Source organism: Dermochelys coriacea, chromosome 4 (genome assembly GCF_009764565.3).
Source record: "Dermochelys coriacea isolate rDerCor1 chromosome 4, rDerCor1.pri.v4, whole genome shotgun sequence".
In the NCBI taxonomy this organism is placed as follows: domain Eukaryota; kingdom Metazoa; phylum Chordata; order Testudines; family Dermochelyidae; genus Dermochelys; species Dermochelys coriacea.
The window spans coordinates 119,863,299-119,880,758 of NC_050071.1; the positions used below are offsets into that span (position 1 = coordinate 119,863,299).

A 17,460-nucleotide genomic window follows, 5' to 3' on the forward strand; every position below is an offset into this window, starting at 1 on the left:
GGGTCCTGTGCTTTTCTTGGCGGGGAGCTAAGATGACACCCTTTGCCCCTGCTCTTGGGTGCCAAGGGCCCCGCTACTAGCCCGGAAAGGTGCTAGAGGAGGGAAGTGGGGGAGGGGTCTGGGTTTGCTCCTTGCTCTGAGTCCCAGCCCCTCTCAACCCCTGTGGGTTTCTTACCCTCATCCCCCTTAGGTGGGGTTACCCTTGGTCCTTAGATGCTGGGGGGAAGGGAGTCTCCCTGTCCTGCTGGGCAGCGTCTCCCTTACTTCAATTCTCAGGTCTTCCAAATCTCTCAACACACCTCTAAGCTCCTGTCCTTTCTCCTTCTCCTCCTCTCTCTGCCTGATGCAGGGGGTTTTTTTTAGGTTCCTAACAGGGCATTAATTGACTGCAGGTCCTCCAATTAACCTGCAGCCACCTTCCCTAGTTTACAGGGAACCACGCCTTAATTAGCCTTGAGCTTATATATTTCCCCTCTAGCACTCTTCCACTGCTCCCTGGCTCTCCTGTATCACACTAGGGAAATGCACAAAGCTAAAAAAAAAAATCTCTTTTTAACCTTTCTTTTCACATTTAGTGTAACAGTTAACCCTTGACTTTAGATATAGAAATGAATAGTAAATGTAATTCAGAATTACAATCATATTGATTACAATAGCAGAAACAATTAATTGAAAGAACAAAGCATTAAGTGAATTGCAACTCTGCACTGATTTCCCCATGCTGCTTTGCACTTTCAAGATGAAAAAGTCCATATAAAAAATCCATGCAGATACCTTGAGTGCTGTACCTTCACTGTATTTTCTTTAGTTTCTTTGGTCATCCAAAATTAATTTCTTCAAGAAAGACAATGGAGCTAAACCTTGCCTTCCATTCACCTTCAAAGAAATAGACAAACAGTCAAGCAAGCTTAGGTTTTCTCCAAAGTAAAATATATACATAAGGGCTCCAAAATGCATGTTTCTATTATACGTAATACAATGTCACAGCAAGTAATGGAAACATTTAATCAGGCTTAATGACTCAGTGACAATATGAAATCAGAAAAGGAATATAATCAACCACAGAAGAAGTAGAATTTAATTAAACAGCAATGTTGTTATTGCATGTGCACTTCGCTGACACTAAGGACTAGTTTATACCTTCGGGCCCAGCCCTGAGCAAGAGGCAGTGCATACACATTACCCACCCCAGGAATGGTTCCAGGACACACACTGCCATTTTTTGTTCCACAGATGGGTAAGTAAACTATAGCAGCCCTTGAAGAAGGCACAGCTTTGTTTCTGCTCACATGGCCAGCTACTCAGGCCAGCAAGTAGGAGGAGGCAGAGCCATGGATCTGTCCACTTCCTACTTCTCTCTGTGCAACCTCCCTCTTCCCCCCGCTTGCTCGCAGTGGGGAGTACTTGGAGAACCATGTCTGTGTTTCATGGCAGACCAAAGACCATATTTCCCCACACGTCCCAGCTTGGCTAGGTAGGACAAGGACATAATCGTGCCCTATTTGATTGTCTCACAACACCTCTATGAGGTTATTATGGTAAATATTATCTATGTTTTACAGATATGGAAACTGAAACACAGAGTTGAAGTGAAATACCACACAATACAGGATAAAGGGTATGCTGAGAGATTAATGAATGCCTCTGCTCCACTCCTTGTTGTTTCAGTTTAGCATACCGTGTTGTAATAGTGCACTGGGAAGAAAACCATTTGGATTCAGCAACACGGTTAGTTTGTACATCAAGGTTACAGCTTTGGCCAGCCATGTAGCTGTCCCCACATCTTACTAAAGTATGGGCTGAAATGCGTATAAGGCGGGTTTGGAGGGGAACCGCTAGTACTGACATAGCTGATTGGTCCAGAGAAGAGGCTAACAGGCAGATAGCAATGTACACTGGGAAGCTGGTGAGAGGCAATCGTTATGCGCAAAGGATGAACTCCCTAATCTCTCTCCTAAAGCTGGGGTGTATAACCCTGATGTGCGTGCAATGTACACATATCTGACATCCCTAGATGCTTGAAAATGTTTGTGATTAACCTATTGGGTTTCAAGGAATGACTGTCCCAGTTAATCTCTGGCAACCCTAATGGCAGGATCCAGTGAGGTTCAGGGACACTAGCTGGGGCAATTTAACTCACTCCAGTCCCTGGCATAAGGCTGAGAGTGACCAAAGCCAGAACCAGCAGTAAGGATTGAGACAAGGTGTTGGATTTCAACTTCCAGCATAGACTGAATCATCCATCATCAGTGCCATAATTCTGAGTATGAAGAAGAGGCAAGAGGATGTGATTTTGGTATGAAGCCAAATCCTGATGGCTGGCTGTGTGAAGAGAGGTTATGTGTGGTCTCTGTCCCATGAGTGAAGGACCTTTATTGCAAGCTACTAAGTATGGCATACTGCATTGGACACATTTGCTGCTGGTAACAACAGCAGTGATGTTAAATGTTAACTATTCAGAGTTCATAAGGTTCGGTTAATTTAATTAATAAAGTTGAGGTTACACATAATCAACTGCATGATAGCTTACCACTTCATGTCCTGTATCTACTCCTACACAGGTGCATAAAGGGGCAAAGATCTTTCACATTCCCATTTGCTGATTTTGAGTACTACCTTATCTTTCCCCTCTTGTGGATATGAAAAGAAGTGGTATTAATCATCAAATAATTTCCTTCGACTTAAATTTATTCTTCATTTAAGATGAAATATGACCCCACGCTGACATGAAAATCAAGGTCAGAGAACTGCATGCAGTCGATCAGCCAATGCTTTCATGCAGAGAGCAATATTTGAAAAGGAAAAACTGAAAAAACCTCCCTCTCTCTTAACCTGTATAAGTAGCAATATATGTTACAAGTGCTTGATCCTGTTTCCTTCTGTTTGGAAAATACTAGAAGTATAAATTGTATCATAGTAATGTAATCAGGAAGCTTAACATTAAGTTTCAGCATGCATCTCCTAAGGAAACCATTACAGTGTTTATATGGGGAAAATCCAACTTAAATAAAAATATAGAAAATGAAAAATGAAAATATAAATAATCAATGCAAGTGCTTTTTAAAGTTAATAGATGGCTCTTTTTAGAGACTGAAGGCCTCAAGTTAGAGATTGTGAGATCTCTTTCATACTCCTCATCAAAATATGTCGCATCTCCCTTGATAGCCACTATTTCTGCAGAACAGAAAAGACCATTCAATTCTTCTTTACCCCCAACAGAGTCACATTATTGTAAGCAAACAATACTGAAATATGAATCATGGCTTGATGGGGAGAACATCCTGAAAAACATGAACTTTTCATTTCATGTATGAGAACATTTTAAACATTTTTTTAAACAATTATGATTTTCTTCTCTGTTTCCTCAAGTCTAATTGCAGCACTGACATACAGCAACTAGTTTAAGTGATAGGATTCCTGGCAGATGTAAAATGACGCGACAAACTGTAGTCTGTCTTATTTCTCGCTTTCCTGTAAATGCATCTGTGATTATCAAACTAATTAAGCACTCCAAAGTTTTAATCCCAAGACAGCTTTTGAAATTGTGGTACCAGACAGGAGAGCAAAAGGTCAGATCCCTATGCCATTTTAGCCCCAAAAATGGAAGGAAACAGCCATAACCCATTTACCCTGAACTCTGCACCCCATACCGTCTCTTGATTTAAAAAGTTGCTGAGGATTTTGGATTTCCAGTTTATGCCAAATTATCCTTGCAAATCCTTTGTCTCTTCTCAAGTTCAATGCTATGGAATTTATTAAGAATGACACCAGACAGCTTCCAGTATGCTGTCAATGCACTGAAATGCTTACATACGTTTTGGAGAAGTTACACTTCTTTATTTGCTTCAAAGTACGTGAACCATTGTCTTTTGTGAGGAGAAATGTGTGGGCCTTTAAATGAGGGACATCCCCACCTACCACCATTAACGTGCAAATGATTTAAGCATATAGCTGTTATTTCAATTATCTAAATAGTATGAACTCTTGCATTTATGTATATCCCAACGTATGGGTGGGTGTCTCTCTCTTACTCTGTGTGACAGATTTTGATAGGTATTCAGCACTTCTGAGTGTTTGCTCTATACATCTACATATGAAACAATTTTTATATAAAGGTAATGTACACAACAACTCCCACTCTGATCTATATCTATATCTACTATCTAAGAGATAGAATAAATAAGCCAGATCCTGTGAATACTTATTCATGTAACTAGACTTGATGCAAACAATTTAATTCCAGCCTGAGTAAGGGGTTTTCAAGATCATGTCTTTTATCAACAGAGTTTATGGTCCAATTCTTCTCATATTGAAGTTAATGGGAAAACGTCTATCAACTTCAACAGGTGTCGGACTAGTTACTTTATTCATTCATTTAAAAAAGTTCATCTTCCTATGCAGTATCTGGGATGTTCCCTGGAGCTGTTTGGAAACAAAGGAAAGTGGGGAGTTCACAATTCCACTTTTTGCCAACTTCCTGATGAAACTTCGTTTCAGTGGAATTTTTCTGACTGGCTCTGAAGCTTACAGTCTTATTAAAAAATAACAAAAACTTGGATGAACAAACAAACAAACACCCATTTCTTAAAACCAGCTTAAAAAAAAGAGACCAAAATATGGAGAAAGTACTTTCTCTCAAGTCTTTTATATTCAATGGGATCATGAAATCATTCCTATCAAGGCTTCAGCAAAAGTGTGTGCTTTTTTGTTAGCTGTTCAGCAGCTGTGAGGAACAATCTATGACATAGTACAAAAGTCCTTTTAGTATGTGAAAGAGAGCAGCAGTGAGGGGAACTTAGCATCCAACAGCCTCAGGCCATGTGCTTTCTACCCATTTCCCATTCTCAAGGCAGAGTTAATTTTACAGCCAAACTTTTTAGCAGGATTCTGAGCACAAACAAAACATCCTTTGTACTTGGAGGGAGGCAAAGCAATACAAGCTGAATTTCTGATGTAGGGTCCTTTTCCCCCCTCTTAAATGTAAAATGCAGCCAATACAGTACTAGACACTCTCAGAGAGCTGGTTGACAGTCTCAACAAAGCAGGTAGCAAAAATGATCTGGCTTTTCAGGGTGACACACAAAGAAGAGAGCTGGGATCCTTTTAAAGAAATGAAATGGTTTCTTTGTAAAACAGAAGATGTCAAGAAGGTTCACAAGAGAGAACAATTTTAACTCTGTTTCATTTAGCTGGCTTACACTTGAGAGTTATTTCATTGTGGAGCAGCTTCACTCTGAAATTCCAAATGGAAGTACAATTCAGATGTGTCTACATTAAATTATTTTCCCATCAATGTTACAATTGCTACAGCTCCCTCAATGGAGTAACAATAATTTAAGTGCTAGATAGAAAAGGGTGCCTGCATTTTAATCACTGGTTTGTCTAACCTTACTCAGAGCAGGTTTTCCTATAGGAGGAAACTATCTGGCCCTCTATTGGTATTGCATTTAACTTCCTGTAATTTGGTATCTTATCAGTACTCAGTGTAGCCTTTTGTGCAATAATTTAGTGGACTTACCTTTGCCTCACAAAAAACATCCTTTCTTGGTCAAATATACCCAAACAATATCTCCTTTCCAGAAGTCAGGTTCACACCTGAGGTGAATTTTAGGATCATCTTCCAAGGACATGTAATTGTAGACTGCAACAAACTAAAATAATGTGTCATAACACTAGGACTCTTCAATGAATGGCACCTTTGTAATTAGTACCCTGTCCCACTTGAACAGCCACACGAAGTCTTAGCTTTCAGAGCTCTCTCTGATGCAGGGGAAGCCAAGAGCCTAATCCAATGATCTACCCGCCCTTAACATTAATCAGGGAGTGTGTGCCTATATATATATATATAAAATTCCTCCCTTTCTTACGTGGCTTGCAAGGTTACTATAGCAACCTGTATGTGACCTGCATAATCAAGATAGCTGGGAAGAGCTGTTAGTTAATGTATTTATGGGCATGAATGGGAAACTTTAAAGATTAATGGCCCAACAGATTCAGATATATTATAAATACAGCTCTAAAACACATTAGGCCAAATCCATGCTTGGTGTAACCCCACTGAAGTCAGTGCAGCTACACATCATGGATGAATTAGTCCCACTGCAGGAATATCCTATCATTAAAGTTTTGACTTAAAATATGTAAAAGGCAAACTGTTTTGTTCTTGGAGTAACGTGCAGCAGGCAGATGCTTAAGGGAGTATGGAAAGTTGGACCGAAAAGAGCACAAATAACTCAACTATGTCATCCATCTTCAGTGGCTTTATTTTGCTAGTTGCTAGTTTTGTAAATTAATAGCTAGTGTACTGTGTGTGTTTGTCCATTTTAGTCTTCTCAGTCTCATTTCATCCATTACAGCAGGTAGGCTATACAGAAAGGGCAGCCTAGTCAATGCAACAGCCAGCCCATGATAAATTTGTCTGCCCTAGTCTGCAGTCAATCATAGCTGGTGTAACATACCGACTTGATTTCACCAGCCACACATCAGCAAAGAATGGCTGACTGTCCAAATGCACCGCTGCTCTTTCCTCATGCTAAAAAGATGTTTGCATCACATACTGAAAAGATTATATGTGGTAGATTGTTCCACACAGCTGTGGAACAGCTAACTCACACACACACTTTGATGAAGCCAGCAAAAGAATTGGCACAATATAAACATTGGTGGAAATGGTGCTAGAGCAAGCTAGCTTAGAGCAGTGTTGCTGACATATTACAATATACTGGTCAACCACAAAGCCAAGAAGTCAGGGTTGAACACATGGCAAATATTGGACCATAGAAACAGAATGAAGACTTGAAAGCAGAAGAAGAGGATGCTGGCTTGGTCATCACCTGGACAAACAAAGGCCACTTTCACCGATCGTAAACTGAGGTGGGGGCTAAAAGTATGTGAACAGAACAAATACAAATATAATGACATGATGTAAGATTATACCAGGCTGAAGCACTTGCAGTAATGATGCATGAGTTGAAAAGATATTAGTGGGAAATCAATTGGTCTATGCAAAACAAGGTGGGATGGTAAAGGAGAATTCTACCATGATGAACATAAGGATATTGACATCGGGAAGAGAAGATGGTGGACAACAGGACAGAGTTGCATTGGTTCTGAAAGCTGAAGGCAAGCCAGGCTCTTATGACATTTAACCCAATATCTCCTTGTATGCTGAGGATGAGAGAGGAAGCAGGAGCCTTTTTAAAAGGCTTCCTAGTCATCAACTGGGTGGCCTCTTTTGACATCATCTGCGGGTCCCCCTTCATGCCCACAGCACATGGAGCAGTGCAGTAAGCCTTGTTTCAGGAGTCTGCACTGGAATACTAGTGAGGATTAGTAAAGTTTGGGGATTACTGGATAACAGTACCGGTTACACACTGTCCCACACTGCTCTGTGGGGGAATCATTTCACTCATATTGGCTCTAGCACTCAGTAATCCATAGACCTCACTGGGTATCCTCCCCTTATGCCCTTTAGCATGGACTAGTGATGCTTAGATGCTATAATGATGGGAGAATGAAAAAGCAAGCAGTCACAATATTCTAAGATGACTACAGTTCTAAGCCAAACAATTGGAACAAAGGGCTTGAAGGACTATTAGGTGGCACAGAGGGTAAGAGCATTAGCATTAGAGATGAGATTAATAAGTAAACATGAATTTGTTGTCTCACTTTATCCACATTACCAAACCAGCAGCCAGGTCAGCATGATGGTCCTTTCTTACTCACACCCTGAGCTAGTGGGGATGCTGCAGGTCAGCACTGAGGTGCATTGTCAGAACTATGCTGTCGGGATCATGGGTCTTGAATGTGGGTCCTTAGACTGCAGCCACCATCTGTCAGCATACTTGTACCAGCAGGAGTGTGGGCTAGTGGACCCTAGCTCACCAGAGGGACTGCCTTTGAAGCTCCTGATTGGAAGAGATATTTAACTTTTCTGACTGGCTCATTTTAAGCCAGAAAGAAGGCACAGGAAGTTGTCTCAGAAACTAGGGGAATCCCTGGCTGGCTGCTACATTGGACCTGTCCCATCCTGTTCCAAATATCTACTTATATTCCCCCTCCCATGGCAACAGACATTGACTCCAATCTTTGGCTTGACTTCTGACTCCATCTCTGACCCTTGGCTTGACTCTTGACTCTGGTTCTGGTTCTGCTACATTCGCCTCTTGGACCAGATTCTGTGCTCCACTTAGGACTAAATCAAGAATTGCCTCTTCTCTTGTGGGTTCCAGGACTACCTGCTCCAAGAAGCAGTTATTTTGGTGTCAAGAAACTTTATCCTGTCCTGAGGTGACATGTACCCAGTCAATATGGGGATAGTTGAAATGCCCCATTATTATTGAGTTCTCTATTTTTATAGCCTCTTTAATCTCTGGAGCACTTCACAGTCACCGTCACTATGCTGGTCAGGTGCTTGGTAGTGTATCCCTACTGCTATATTCTGATTATTAAAGCATGGAATTTCTATCCATACAGATTCTATGGTACAGTTTGGTTCATTTAAGATTTGTACTATATATATTTGTACTATATATATATAGTACACCTTTGAAAGCTTCGAGCTTCATCATCTTTGAAAGCTTCAAATACTAAACCAAAAATAATAAGCAGCTAAAATATTGTGAGTGACTTTAATGCTAATGGGTATAAAGGACTGATAGCACAGGCGAGAGGCAAGCAGAGTGCAAAATTTCTGCCTATGTTATGGATTGGGACATAGGTGTTCAGACCTAGTCGTCATAGTTTGGTTGAAACTATAGTAAAGAACAGAATTATGAGAAGCATAGATGAACACACTTTGTTGGGAAGAGTCAACATGGCTTTTGTAAATGGAAATAATGCCTCTCCAATCTTTCCGAATTCTTTGAGGGGGTCAAACAAACATGTGGACAAGGGGGATCCAGTGGATACAGTGTACTTGGACTTTCAGAAGGCCTTTGACAAGGTCCCTCATCAAAGGCTCTTCAACAAAGTAGACAGTCATGGGATAAGAGAGAAGGTCCTCCTATGGATCAGTAACTGGTTAAAAGGAAACAAAGAGTAGGAATAAATGGTCAGTTTTTAGAATGGAGAGTGGCAAATAGTGGTGACCCCTCGGAATCAGTACTAGGGCCAGTGTTGTTCAAATGATCTGAAAAAAGGGGTAAACAGTGAAGTGGCAAAATTTGCAGATGGTACAAAGTTAGTCACAGTAGTTAAGTCTGAAGCAGACTGCAAAGAGTTACAAATAGGGATGTAAAAGGTTAATTGGTTAACCGGAAAGCATTAGACTTACCATTAACGGGACCTTAACAATTAACCCCCATGGCTGGCCACGGTGGGGCTGGGTGGGCTGGCTGGCAGGATGCCAGCAGGAATGCATGCATCAGTGGGACCCTGGCCCTAGTTGTGCTGTGCCAGCAGGACACCCGGCCGTGGCAGGTGAGACACCAACCACAGACATGGTGGGTCGGGCGGGCCAGTGGGACCCTGACCCCACAGGCCGGAGGGACCCTGGTCCTGGCCGTGTCATGCTGGTGGGACACTGGCCCCAACTGCACTGGGCTGGGCAGATCGGCGGGACCCCAGCCCACGCCAGGCCAGGTGGGCTGGATTGGCCCCAACCATGCTGAGCCAGTGAGACCCCAGCCCCTGTTGCCTCATGCCATTTCACCATGGGAGCGACATCAGTTAACAGTTGACTGGTTAAATGATATAATTTTAATAGTTTAACCAATTAATTTTTTTCACCGATATTTACATCCCTAGTTACAAAGGGATCTCACAAAACTGGGTGATTAGGCAACAAAATGGTAGATGAAATTCAATGTTGATAAAAACAAAGTAATGCACATTGGGAAACATAATCATAAATATACATAGGAAATGGTGGGTTCTACATTAGCGGTTGCCATTCAAGAAAGAGATCTTGGAGTCATTGTGGATAGTTCTCTGAAAACATTCACTCAATGTGCAGCGGCAGTCAAAAAAGCTAACAGAATGTTAGGAATCATTAGGAAAGAGATAGGTAATAAGACAGAAAATATAATGGCTCTATATAAATCCATGGTACACCCACATCTTGAAAACTGCAAGCAGATCTGGTCATCCCATCTCAAAAACGATATCTTGGAATTGAAAAAGGTACAGAGAAGGGCAACAAAAATGATAAAGGGTATGTTTACATATGGAAAAGGAGAGATTAAAAAGACTTGGACTTTCAGTTTCGAAAAGAGATGACTAAGAAGGGATATGATAGAGGTCTATATAATCTTTACTGGTGTGGAGAAAGTTAATAAGGAAGTGTTATTTACTCCTTCACATAACACAAGAACAGGGATCACCCAATGAAATTAATAAGCAGCAGGTTTAAAACAAACAAAGTACTTCTTCACATAGTGGACAGTCAACCTGTGGAACTCATTGCCAGGAGATGATGTGTAGGCCAAAACTATAGTATGGTTAAAAAAAGAACTAGATAAGTTCATGGAGGATAGGTCCATCAATGACTATTTGCCAGGATGGTCAGCTTACAACCTTATGCTCTGAGTGCCCCAGCCTCTGATTGCCAGAAGCTGGAAATGGACAACAGGGGATGGATCACTTGATGCTTGCCATTCTGTTCATTTCCTCTGAAGCACTTGGCATTGGCTACTCTCAGAAGACAGGATACTGGGCTAGGTGGACCATTGGTCTGACCCAGTATGGCTGTTCTTATGTTCTAACATATACAATAATTTGGACCAGAGGCTGATGCCAAGGGATTTGGTTTAATGAGAACATAACAATAAATTTTATATTTAAATAGATTTTCACTTAAACACCATAAGTACTTATTCAGAATTTACTATGTGAAATGAGTGACCCAACATCACTAGTACATGCTCCCAGTTTAGTGAGAACAGGCCAGAATGCTATGTTTTGTTCCATTTCACTGTCATTCAGCCACATAAATAGGCTGAGCAAGTGAAGCTAAGAAAGAAATCCCTATCTTATCTGCCCATGAGAAGGTTTTCCTTTGTTTCTACTATCAGATTTCTCTCTGAGTATACTGCAGCCCAAGATTTGTTATAAATGAGCAGTTCTATCTTTCCAATCTAAAAGGAGAAAAATAAAGAAAGCTCAAGAAGCTCAATAAAGAAAGCTTTAGATGAGGATGTTTGCATTACATTTTTAGATGATCATTTTAATTTACATGGAGACATGGACAGTACATCATATTTGCACTCAGTGTGCATACATAGCTGATACGGGGAGAGTCTGTGAGTGATAAATTGGAGGATTGGATAAATTGGACGGTACATCACATTTGCATTCCACGTGCATACATAGCTGATAAGGGGAGATGTTGGTCTATGAGTGATAAATTGGAGGATTCCCATTTTAAAGGAAAGTTAGGACCAAGAAAGGGACCTTGTAAAGGATGTTCATGCCTTAATCATGCTGAAATCTGTAAAACTTGCCCTTATGCCTCAATATCATGTCATGCATTCATAAAAAGTCACAATTAATTATATAGTCTTTTAAGCTAACACTCCTCTTATGACAGGTTTCAGAATAGCAGCCGTGTTAGTCTGTATTCACAAAAAGAAAAGGAGTACTTGTGGCACCTTAGAGACTAACAAATTTATTAGAGCATAAGCTTTCGTGAGCTACAGCTCACTTCATCGGATGCATTTGGTGGAAAAAACCATTGCATAACATTGCATTACTCATAACCATAACTTTCCATTGATAACACAGATGAAGTTTCTGCTACCTCATGGGAGCTGGCACCAGGCTTTTGGTCTTCAGGGTAATCACTAAAGGCAAATGGTGAAGCTTCCTTTTTTGTTAAAGGACAACTAAACTGAACATTTGTCTTCTCAGAAACCAAACCAGAAGAACCAACAGTCTGAACGCTGATTTGAAATGGCACAGAAAGATCCAGATTTTCTAAAATAGTCTGAAATGAGAAGAGATCTCCATTTTAAAATGAGTTGAAGTCACACATTAGAGCAATACTACTATTCACATAGAACTTTATGTAACACATATTAGGCCAATTTTCCACTGGTACAAATGGGCACAAGCTCCTTTGATTTCAATGGAGTTTTGCCTGTTTACATCACAAAGAATTTGGCCCAGTGTGTGTGCACATGTGCCTGTGTAAAATAAGGAGTACATCAATGGGGACAGGGTAAAATGGTATAAAGATTTTATCAGCATAAGTTTGGGATGTTCACATTACTCATGAGTGTGAAAACCACTCATGAGTAATGCAGGTCATCCCAAGAAAGCCTTTGCACCATCCCCACCCCCCTGTTCACATATTCTGTATATGTCACATCTTACATAAGAAAACATTTTGCACGTTTAGAAAGATTTTAAACTATCTTCTTCTCATCTTCCCCTTTTGCAGGGAGGGCAAAGCACCTATTGGCTACCTGGGTGCATATGTGGACCCCTTGAACCCAGCTGTAAAGGGCTCAGAGGGAGTCATAAAACCCTTTAAAAGAACACTAAAAAAGCTTTTCCATTCATAAAAATGTCACTGTTGTCAAGTCTGTGATCTCAGTCCCTTCCAGGGCTAGAAACAAAAACAAAAGGAGTACTTGTGGCACCTTAGAGACTAACAAATGTATTTGAGCATAAGCTTTCGTGAGCTACAGCTCACTTCATCGGATGCATGCTAGAAACAGTGCAGGGTCACACAGGGAAGCTGGGAATCTCTCTTTTTCCAGAGGTAGAGAGTTAAACAAAATTCTGGACTTCAAGTTTAATATTTTTATGTCTAGAATATCCATTGCGGTCCAGGCCCATCTTGCCCATCCTAGGCCTCGGGTAGGGATAATTTGCATGTGTGGGGCAGGAGAATGCCACATGTTGGGGAAGGGGCAGGAGAAAAATATTTCTCTAGTAGGTTTTTTTTTTAATTTTATTTTGTTTTGTTTTTTAATGGCAGCTGTTTGAAGTTGCTCAGTGGTCTGGAATGTTGAAATAAGTCCTCAGATTAGAGGGCAGGCAAGGCATAATAAATTATAGGTGCATAATAAATTAATTTCTCCTATGTCTCTGCAATTTAGCACATCTTTCCTCTACCTAATGCATATTACCTACACATATGTGGTATATACACAAACAGGAAGATTGAGAAAAAACTAATCCACATAATCAGTTCTGTCAAAAGAATTTCTAATTGATTGACTACACTTGGAGTTCATTACAAAACATGTTTAAAAGACCAAATAACCAAACGTTGACAATTTATTGTCTACAGACAAAACAGTACAGTACAGAAAGGAAAGCATTAATACTATGCTAATCCTTCTGAGAAGCTTTTTACTCACAGCATGTAGTTTGTCTTACATAAAGGATGTGCTTCAATATATGTCCCTCAAACCACTTATATTTATAGTACAGTTGCTTACAAGTTTGAAAGCAATTTATACATCACTTAAGGTCCAATCCATGAGTTTGTATCAGTTCCTTAACTTGTTCTGTTCCTTTCCTTATCTCTGTTTTGGATATTACACTTGAAACCAGTTGCCCCTGAAGGTACATATACTAGGACACAGAACAGATGTATCTTGCCTTTGACAGACTTTATATTTGCTAATGCCAAAAGCTACACTGAGCTTTGCAAAGTATATACATCTCTTGATGCATGTGAACAGAGTTGTGGGAAAGATATTTCATTCAGTTAACATAACTGACTACATGCTGGGCATAATACAATATTAATATGGTATGCCCTACAGCTAGCATATATATATTGGCTAACGGTTACTTAAGAAAAAGCATGCTATTTAATTTTTAAAGGCAATGTGTTCACCACAACACACAAGGATACTAAATACACAGTAAGCACATATTTATTTATAAATTTCATACTGAGTCAAAGTCTGGAAAGAGAGAGACATGTATGAAAAGCATGGCTGAACGTTCCATGATATTACATGAAACAAATTACTTGAGTCACATGTTCAGTTAATCTCTGTTGCCTAACATAGCAGCATTGGTCTCTGTATACTTTCAGTAATAACTGGAAATGATACTATGAAATTGCTGCCAATAGTTGACTCGGAATGAGATTTGGCATTAAAACCCAACGATCGATGTTGAAAAGACTAACCAGGAATCATGCTGGTGGAAGGAAGCTGACTCGTTCTCACCTGGGATTATGAAAAGCCACAAAGCGTCTGATGGCAGATTTTCAAGAGGTAATAGGAGAGAAGCACACAAACCCCAGGTGGAATTAATTGTGCTTGATGATGCACATCATATATGATGTCCTAGGAACTGACCTAATGATGTCTCGCAACTCATAAGCAACCCAGTAGACTGGGTAGAACAAGCAACCATATCCTCAAAAGAATTTCAGGCAAATGATTTCGGAGATATATATGTAATACCAGGTACAATTATCTTGTTTCAGGTTCCTGCTCTTCACTCTAACACAACATCCAGTGATTATTTCTATTAGTTATATTGCTGCAAAAGGATGATGCTAAGCAGCACTATCTTCAAAAATTACACTGTAATCAAGAAAATAATATCCCCTCCCCCATCACTGCATTGCCTATGAAATTATCAGCTCAATGGTTTCTCCAAATTAAATACTGATAACAAATAATATCTTTCTACAAAAAACTCTGCTTACCTTAGTGCATGCTGAACTCGTAACAGATTTACGAAATTCCCCATCTGTATATATCTGCAGTGTAATATAAAGTTCAGTTAAAGGTTAACGAGAAAATAAATAGCTTGTTTAAATTACCTAATTTAGGTTGTGGAGGCTATTTGGAAATTTACCTACTGTAGCTATGAATTTTTAGGTGCTTATTCAATAGTGATTTACATTTTACTACATTTCATTTAGGGTGATTTGATTAAGTAGGATGAAGAGGCACATACCCTTGTGCTGGTTTTCTGCCAATGATTTCACAGGAGCTCTATGACGCTGGCAACGTGGAGAGTGTTCTCGCGGATAATTGCCATTGACACTAGTCTGTGAAAGAGTAACTTGTGTGCCAAAAACTCCAGCCTTTAAACATATTGGGCCAGATCCTAAAGTCTTTGCACCATTTTTACTCCGGGCCAGATTTTAATGAAGTTAGGCACTTAACCTTCTTAGGCAATTTTGAAAATACTAGGCACCTATCTGCATCTTTAGTCACCTAAATACCTTTGCAAATCTGATCCTCAGTTCCTATTCAAGCAAACACCAACTGAAACCAGTGGCTAAGGGCTTGTTTATAATGCCCTGGAGTTCAGATTATGAGGCTGTGAATTGCGGTGCACACTAGCACACTGTACACAAACTGCCCTATGTGGTTTCTGCTGGTGCGAATTGAAAAGTTCCTAGTTCATGTTAACAGAGTCCTGTTTGAAAGAGTACTACATTAAGGAGAACTAGGTACATTTTAGTTCACTCCAGCAGTGTACACAAACATCAGTTAGAGCACAAACAATTTGCTGCACTCTGCAATTCACACCTCCATAGTCTGCACTGCAGCGCAGAATAGACGTAGCCTAAGTAAGGACCACAAACCAGGTTCTGCCACACTTATGCATCACAAGCAGTAATCGATTTCAATGGGACTATTCAAAGAGTAAGGGACTATTCAGCAGAAGATGGTGCTGAGCAAGAGTTTCAGGGTTTGGAGCATTGTTTTGCACTTGTCAGAGTTCCCACAGGAGTACCACAGTGCAAAGACCTTACACAAAAAATCTTGTTGCTTTTTTTTCAAAATTTCCAAAGTCTAATACATACACAATAGTAAAGTGGGAAATGTAAATAGCATTCCAAAACCACTGCCCTAAAGTTATGACACATGTAAGGTACAATTTAAGGCAGTTTCAAGTAAAGCACACACACATATAAAAATATATACCTATGTCTGCCATAAGCCTGCAAACTATATACTTTGAAGATTGCACCTGCTCCTAGTGAAATCAAGAGGAGTTTTACCATTGTCTTTAATAAGACATGTTCAAGTCCTTGGTTAGGAGATTGCAATCACATCCCTTTAAAAATTCATCAGCGAACTCAGCCTATATATATACACACATGAATTCAGGTGCAGGCATGAATAAAAGAAATGTGTGGTAACTTATTGCTCTCACAGAAACTACAATAAGGGAGATAGGAAGGCAGGGACTGCATCTCTTTAAAAATTGGTTAGCATATAACTGATGTAGAGAATGATTAATATTATACCATTTTGACTACAGCAAATGGGAACAAAATATACCATACATCCACAGGTCTTAAATGCATTAGTCATTGGTACAACTGGGATGTTATATATTATATAATCACAAATTGACAATGGAATAGGGTTTCCAAAAGTCACTTCAAAGAGGAATTGTTCATAGCTTTTAAAGAAAAGTGATACACATTTATACAAATTAGAATAATTGGATAATAGTTAATTGAATTTATTCTTGCCAGGTTACAGTTCAACATTTTTTTTCAAATGATGCCAAATATAATGAAATATTCTTATAATATAATGAAATTATATTCACCCCTTATTCTGGACATGTAACATTAATTTTACATGCTCTTATTGAGGTAGCATGTTATATTGCAGAACATCATGTGTTATTGACAACCAATGTCTTGTATATCCTGGCAACCTTGGCAAATGAAATATTTTTCTTATTGCATTAGCATATTTTATATTTCTGATTAGAGCCATGTGCACCCTAGAATTATGAAGGGGAAAACTACTTGCTATCTTCCTTCTCCTGAAATGAGTTGGAGAGAGAGATGCAAAATGTATCATACAATTGGCAATTCAGCATCCAGGGAAAACCAAAGAACCGGAGCGTGGAGACTGAAGTACCCGCCGTCCAGGTCTGGAGAAGCCTGCACTGTACTGCTGACCTGCTCTGCAGAGATATAAAGGATTTCTATCTTCAGGGCTATCAATCTGGCACCTTGTACAAGAATTAAATTCACTTAACAATAAAGTAAAATCAATTTCCCTCATTATTATGGGCCAAATTATGATGCTTTTACTCATGTTGAGTATTTTTTCACTTCTCAAATAGCCCTATTCAAAGGATGATCCAGTGGCTAGGGCACTAACTTAGGAGACCCAGGTTCAATTCCCTCATCTGCTACAGATTTCCTATGTGATTAAGACAAGTCACTAAGTATACCTCTCTGTACCTCAGTTACCAATTTCTAAAATGGGGATAATAGCACTGCCCCTCCTCACAAAGGTGTTATGAGGGTAAATACATTAAAGATTGTGAGGCAGTAAAAATACCTACAATAGACAGATACTGAAATATTCAGCAAACCCAATGTAAGTGTAGCAGAATCAGGCTCCATTAATGTATCTGCAAAGTGCAGACAATGAACTTTTCACAAGCATTGCAGAAGATACAAAATGAAAAATTTGAAACCTAAACTTCTGCAATTAATAATGACCCCTCACTATTTCTAGGTTCATTAAATGGGAATTTTAAGTTTAGTTAGACCCTTGA

The 17,460-nt window shown here is 39.7% G+C and overlaps 1 protein-coding gene across 6 annotated transcripts in view; it reads right to left on the bottom strand.

Moving 5' to 3' along the window:
* JAKMIP1 (janus kinase and microtubule interacting protein 1) overlaps window positions 1–17,460 on the bottom strand; it is a 381,847-nt gene that overhangs the window by 21,717 nt on the left and 342,670 nt on the right. For 4 of the 6 annotated variants that reach the window (XM_043512464.1, XM_043512466.1, XM_043512465.1 and 1 more), the window contains 3 exons: window positions 14,621–14,674; window positions 11,738–11,923; window positions 661–876 (listed from right to left, as the gene is read on the bottom strand). In XM_043512464.1, coding sequence (XP_043368399.1) covers window positions 805–876; window positions 11,738–11,923; window positions 14,621–14,674 — 312 coding nt within the window. In that variant the 3' untranslated portion in view covers window positions 661–804. Of the gene's footprint in view, window positions 1–660; window positions 877–11,737; window positions 11,924–14,620; window positions 14,675–17,460 lie in introns of those variants that run through there. The other 2 variants (XM_043512461.1, XM_043512463.1) reach the window with 1 other exon arrangement.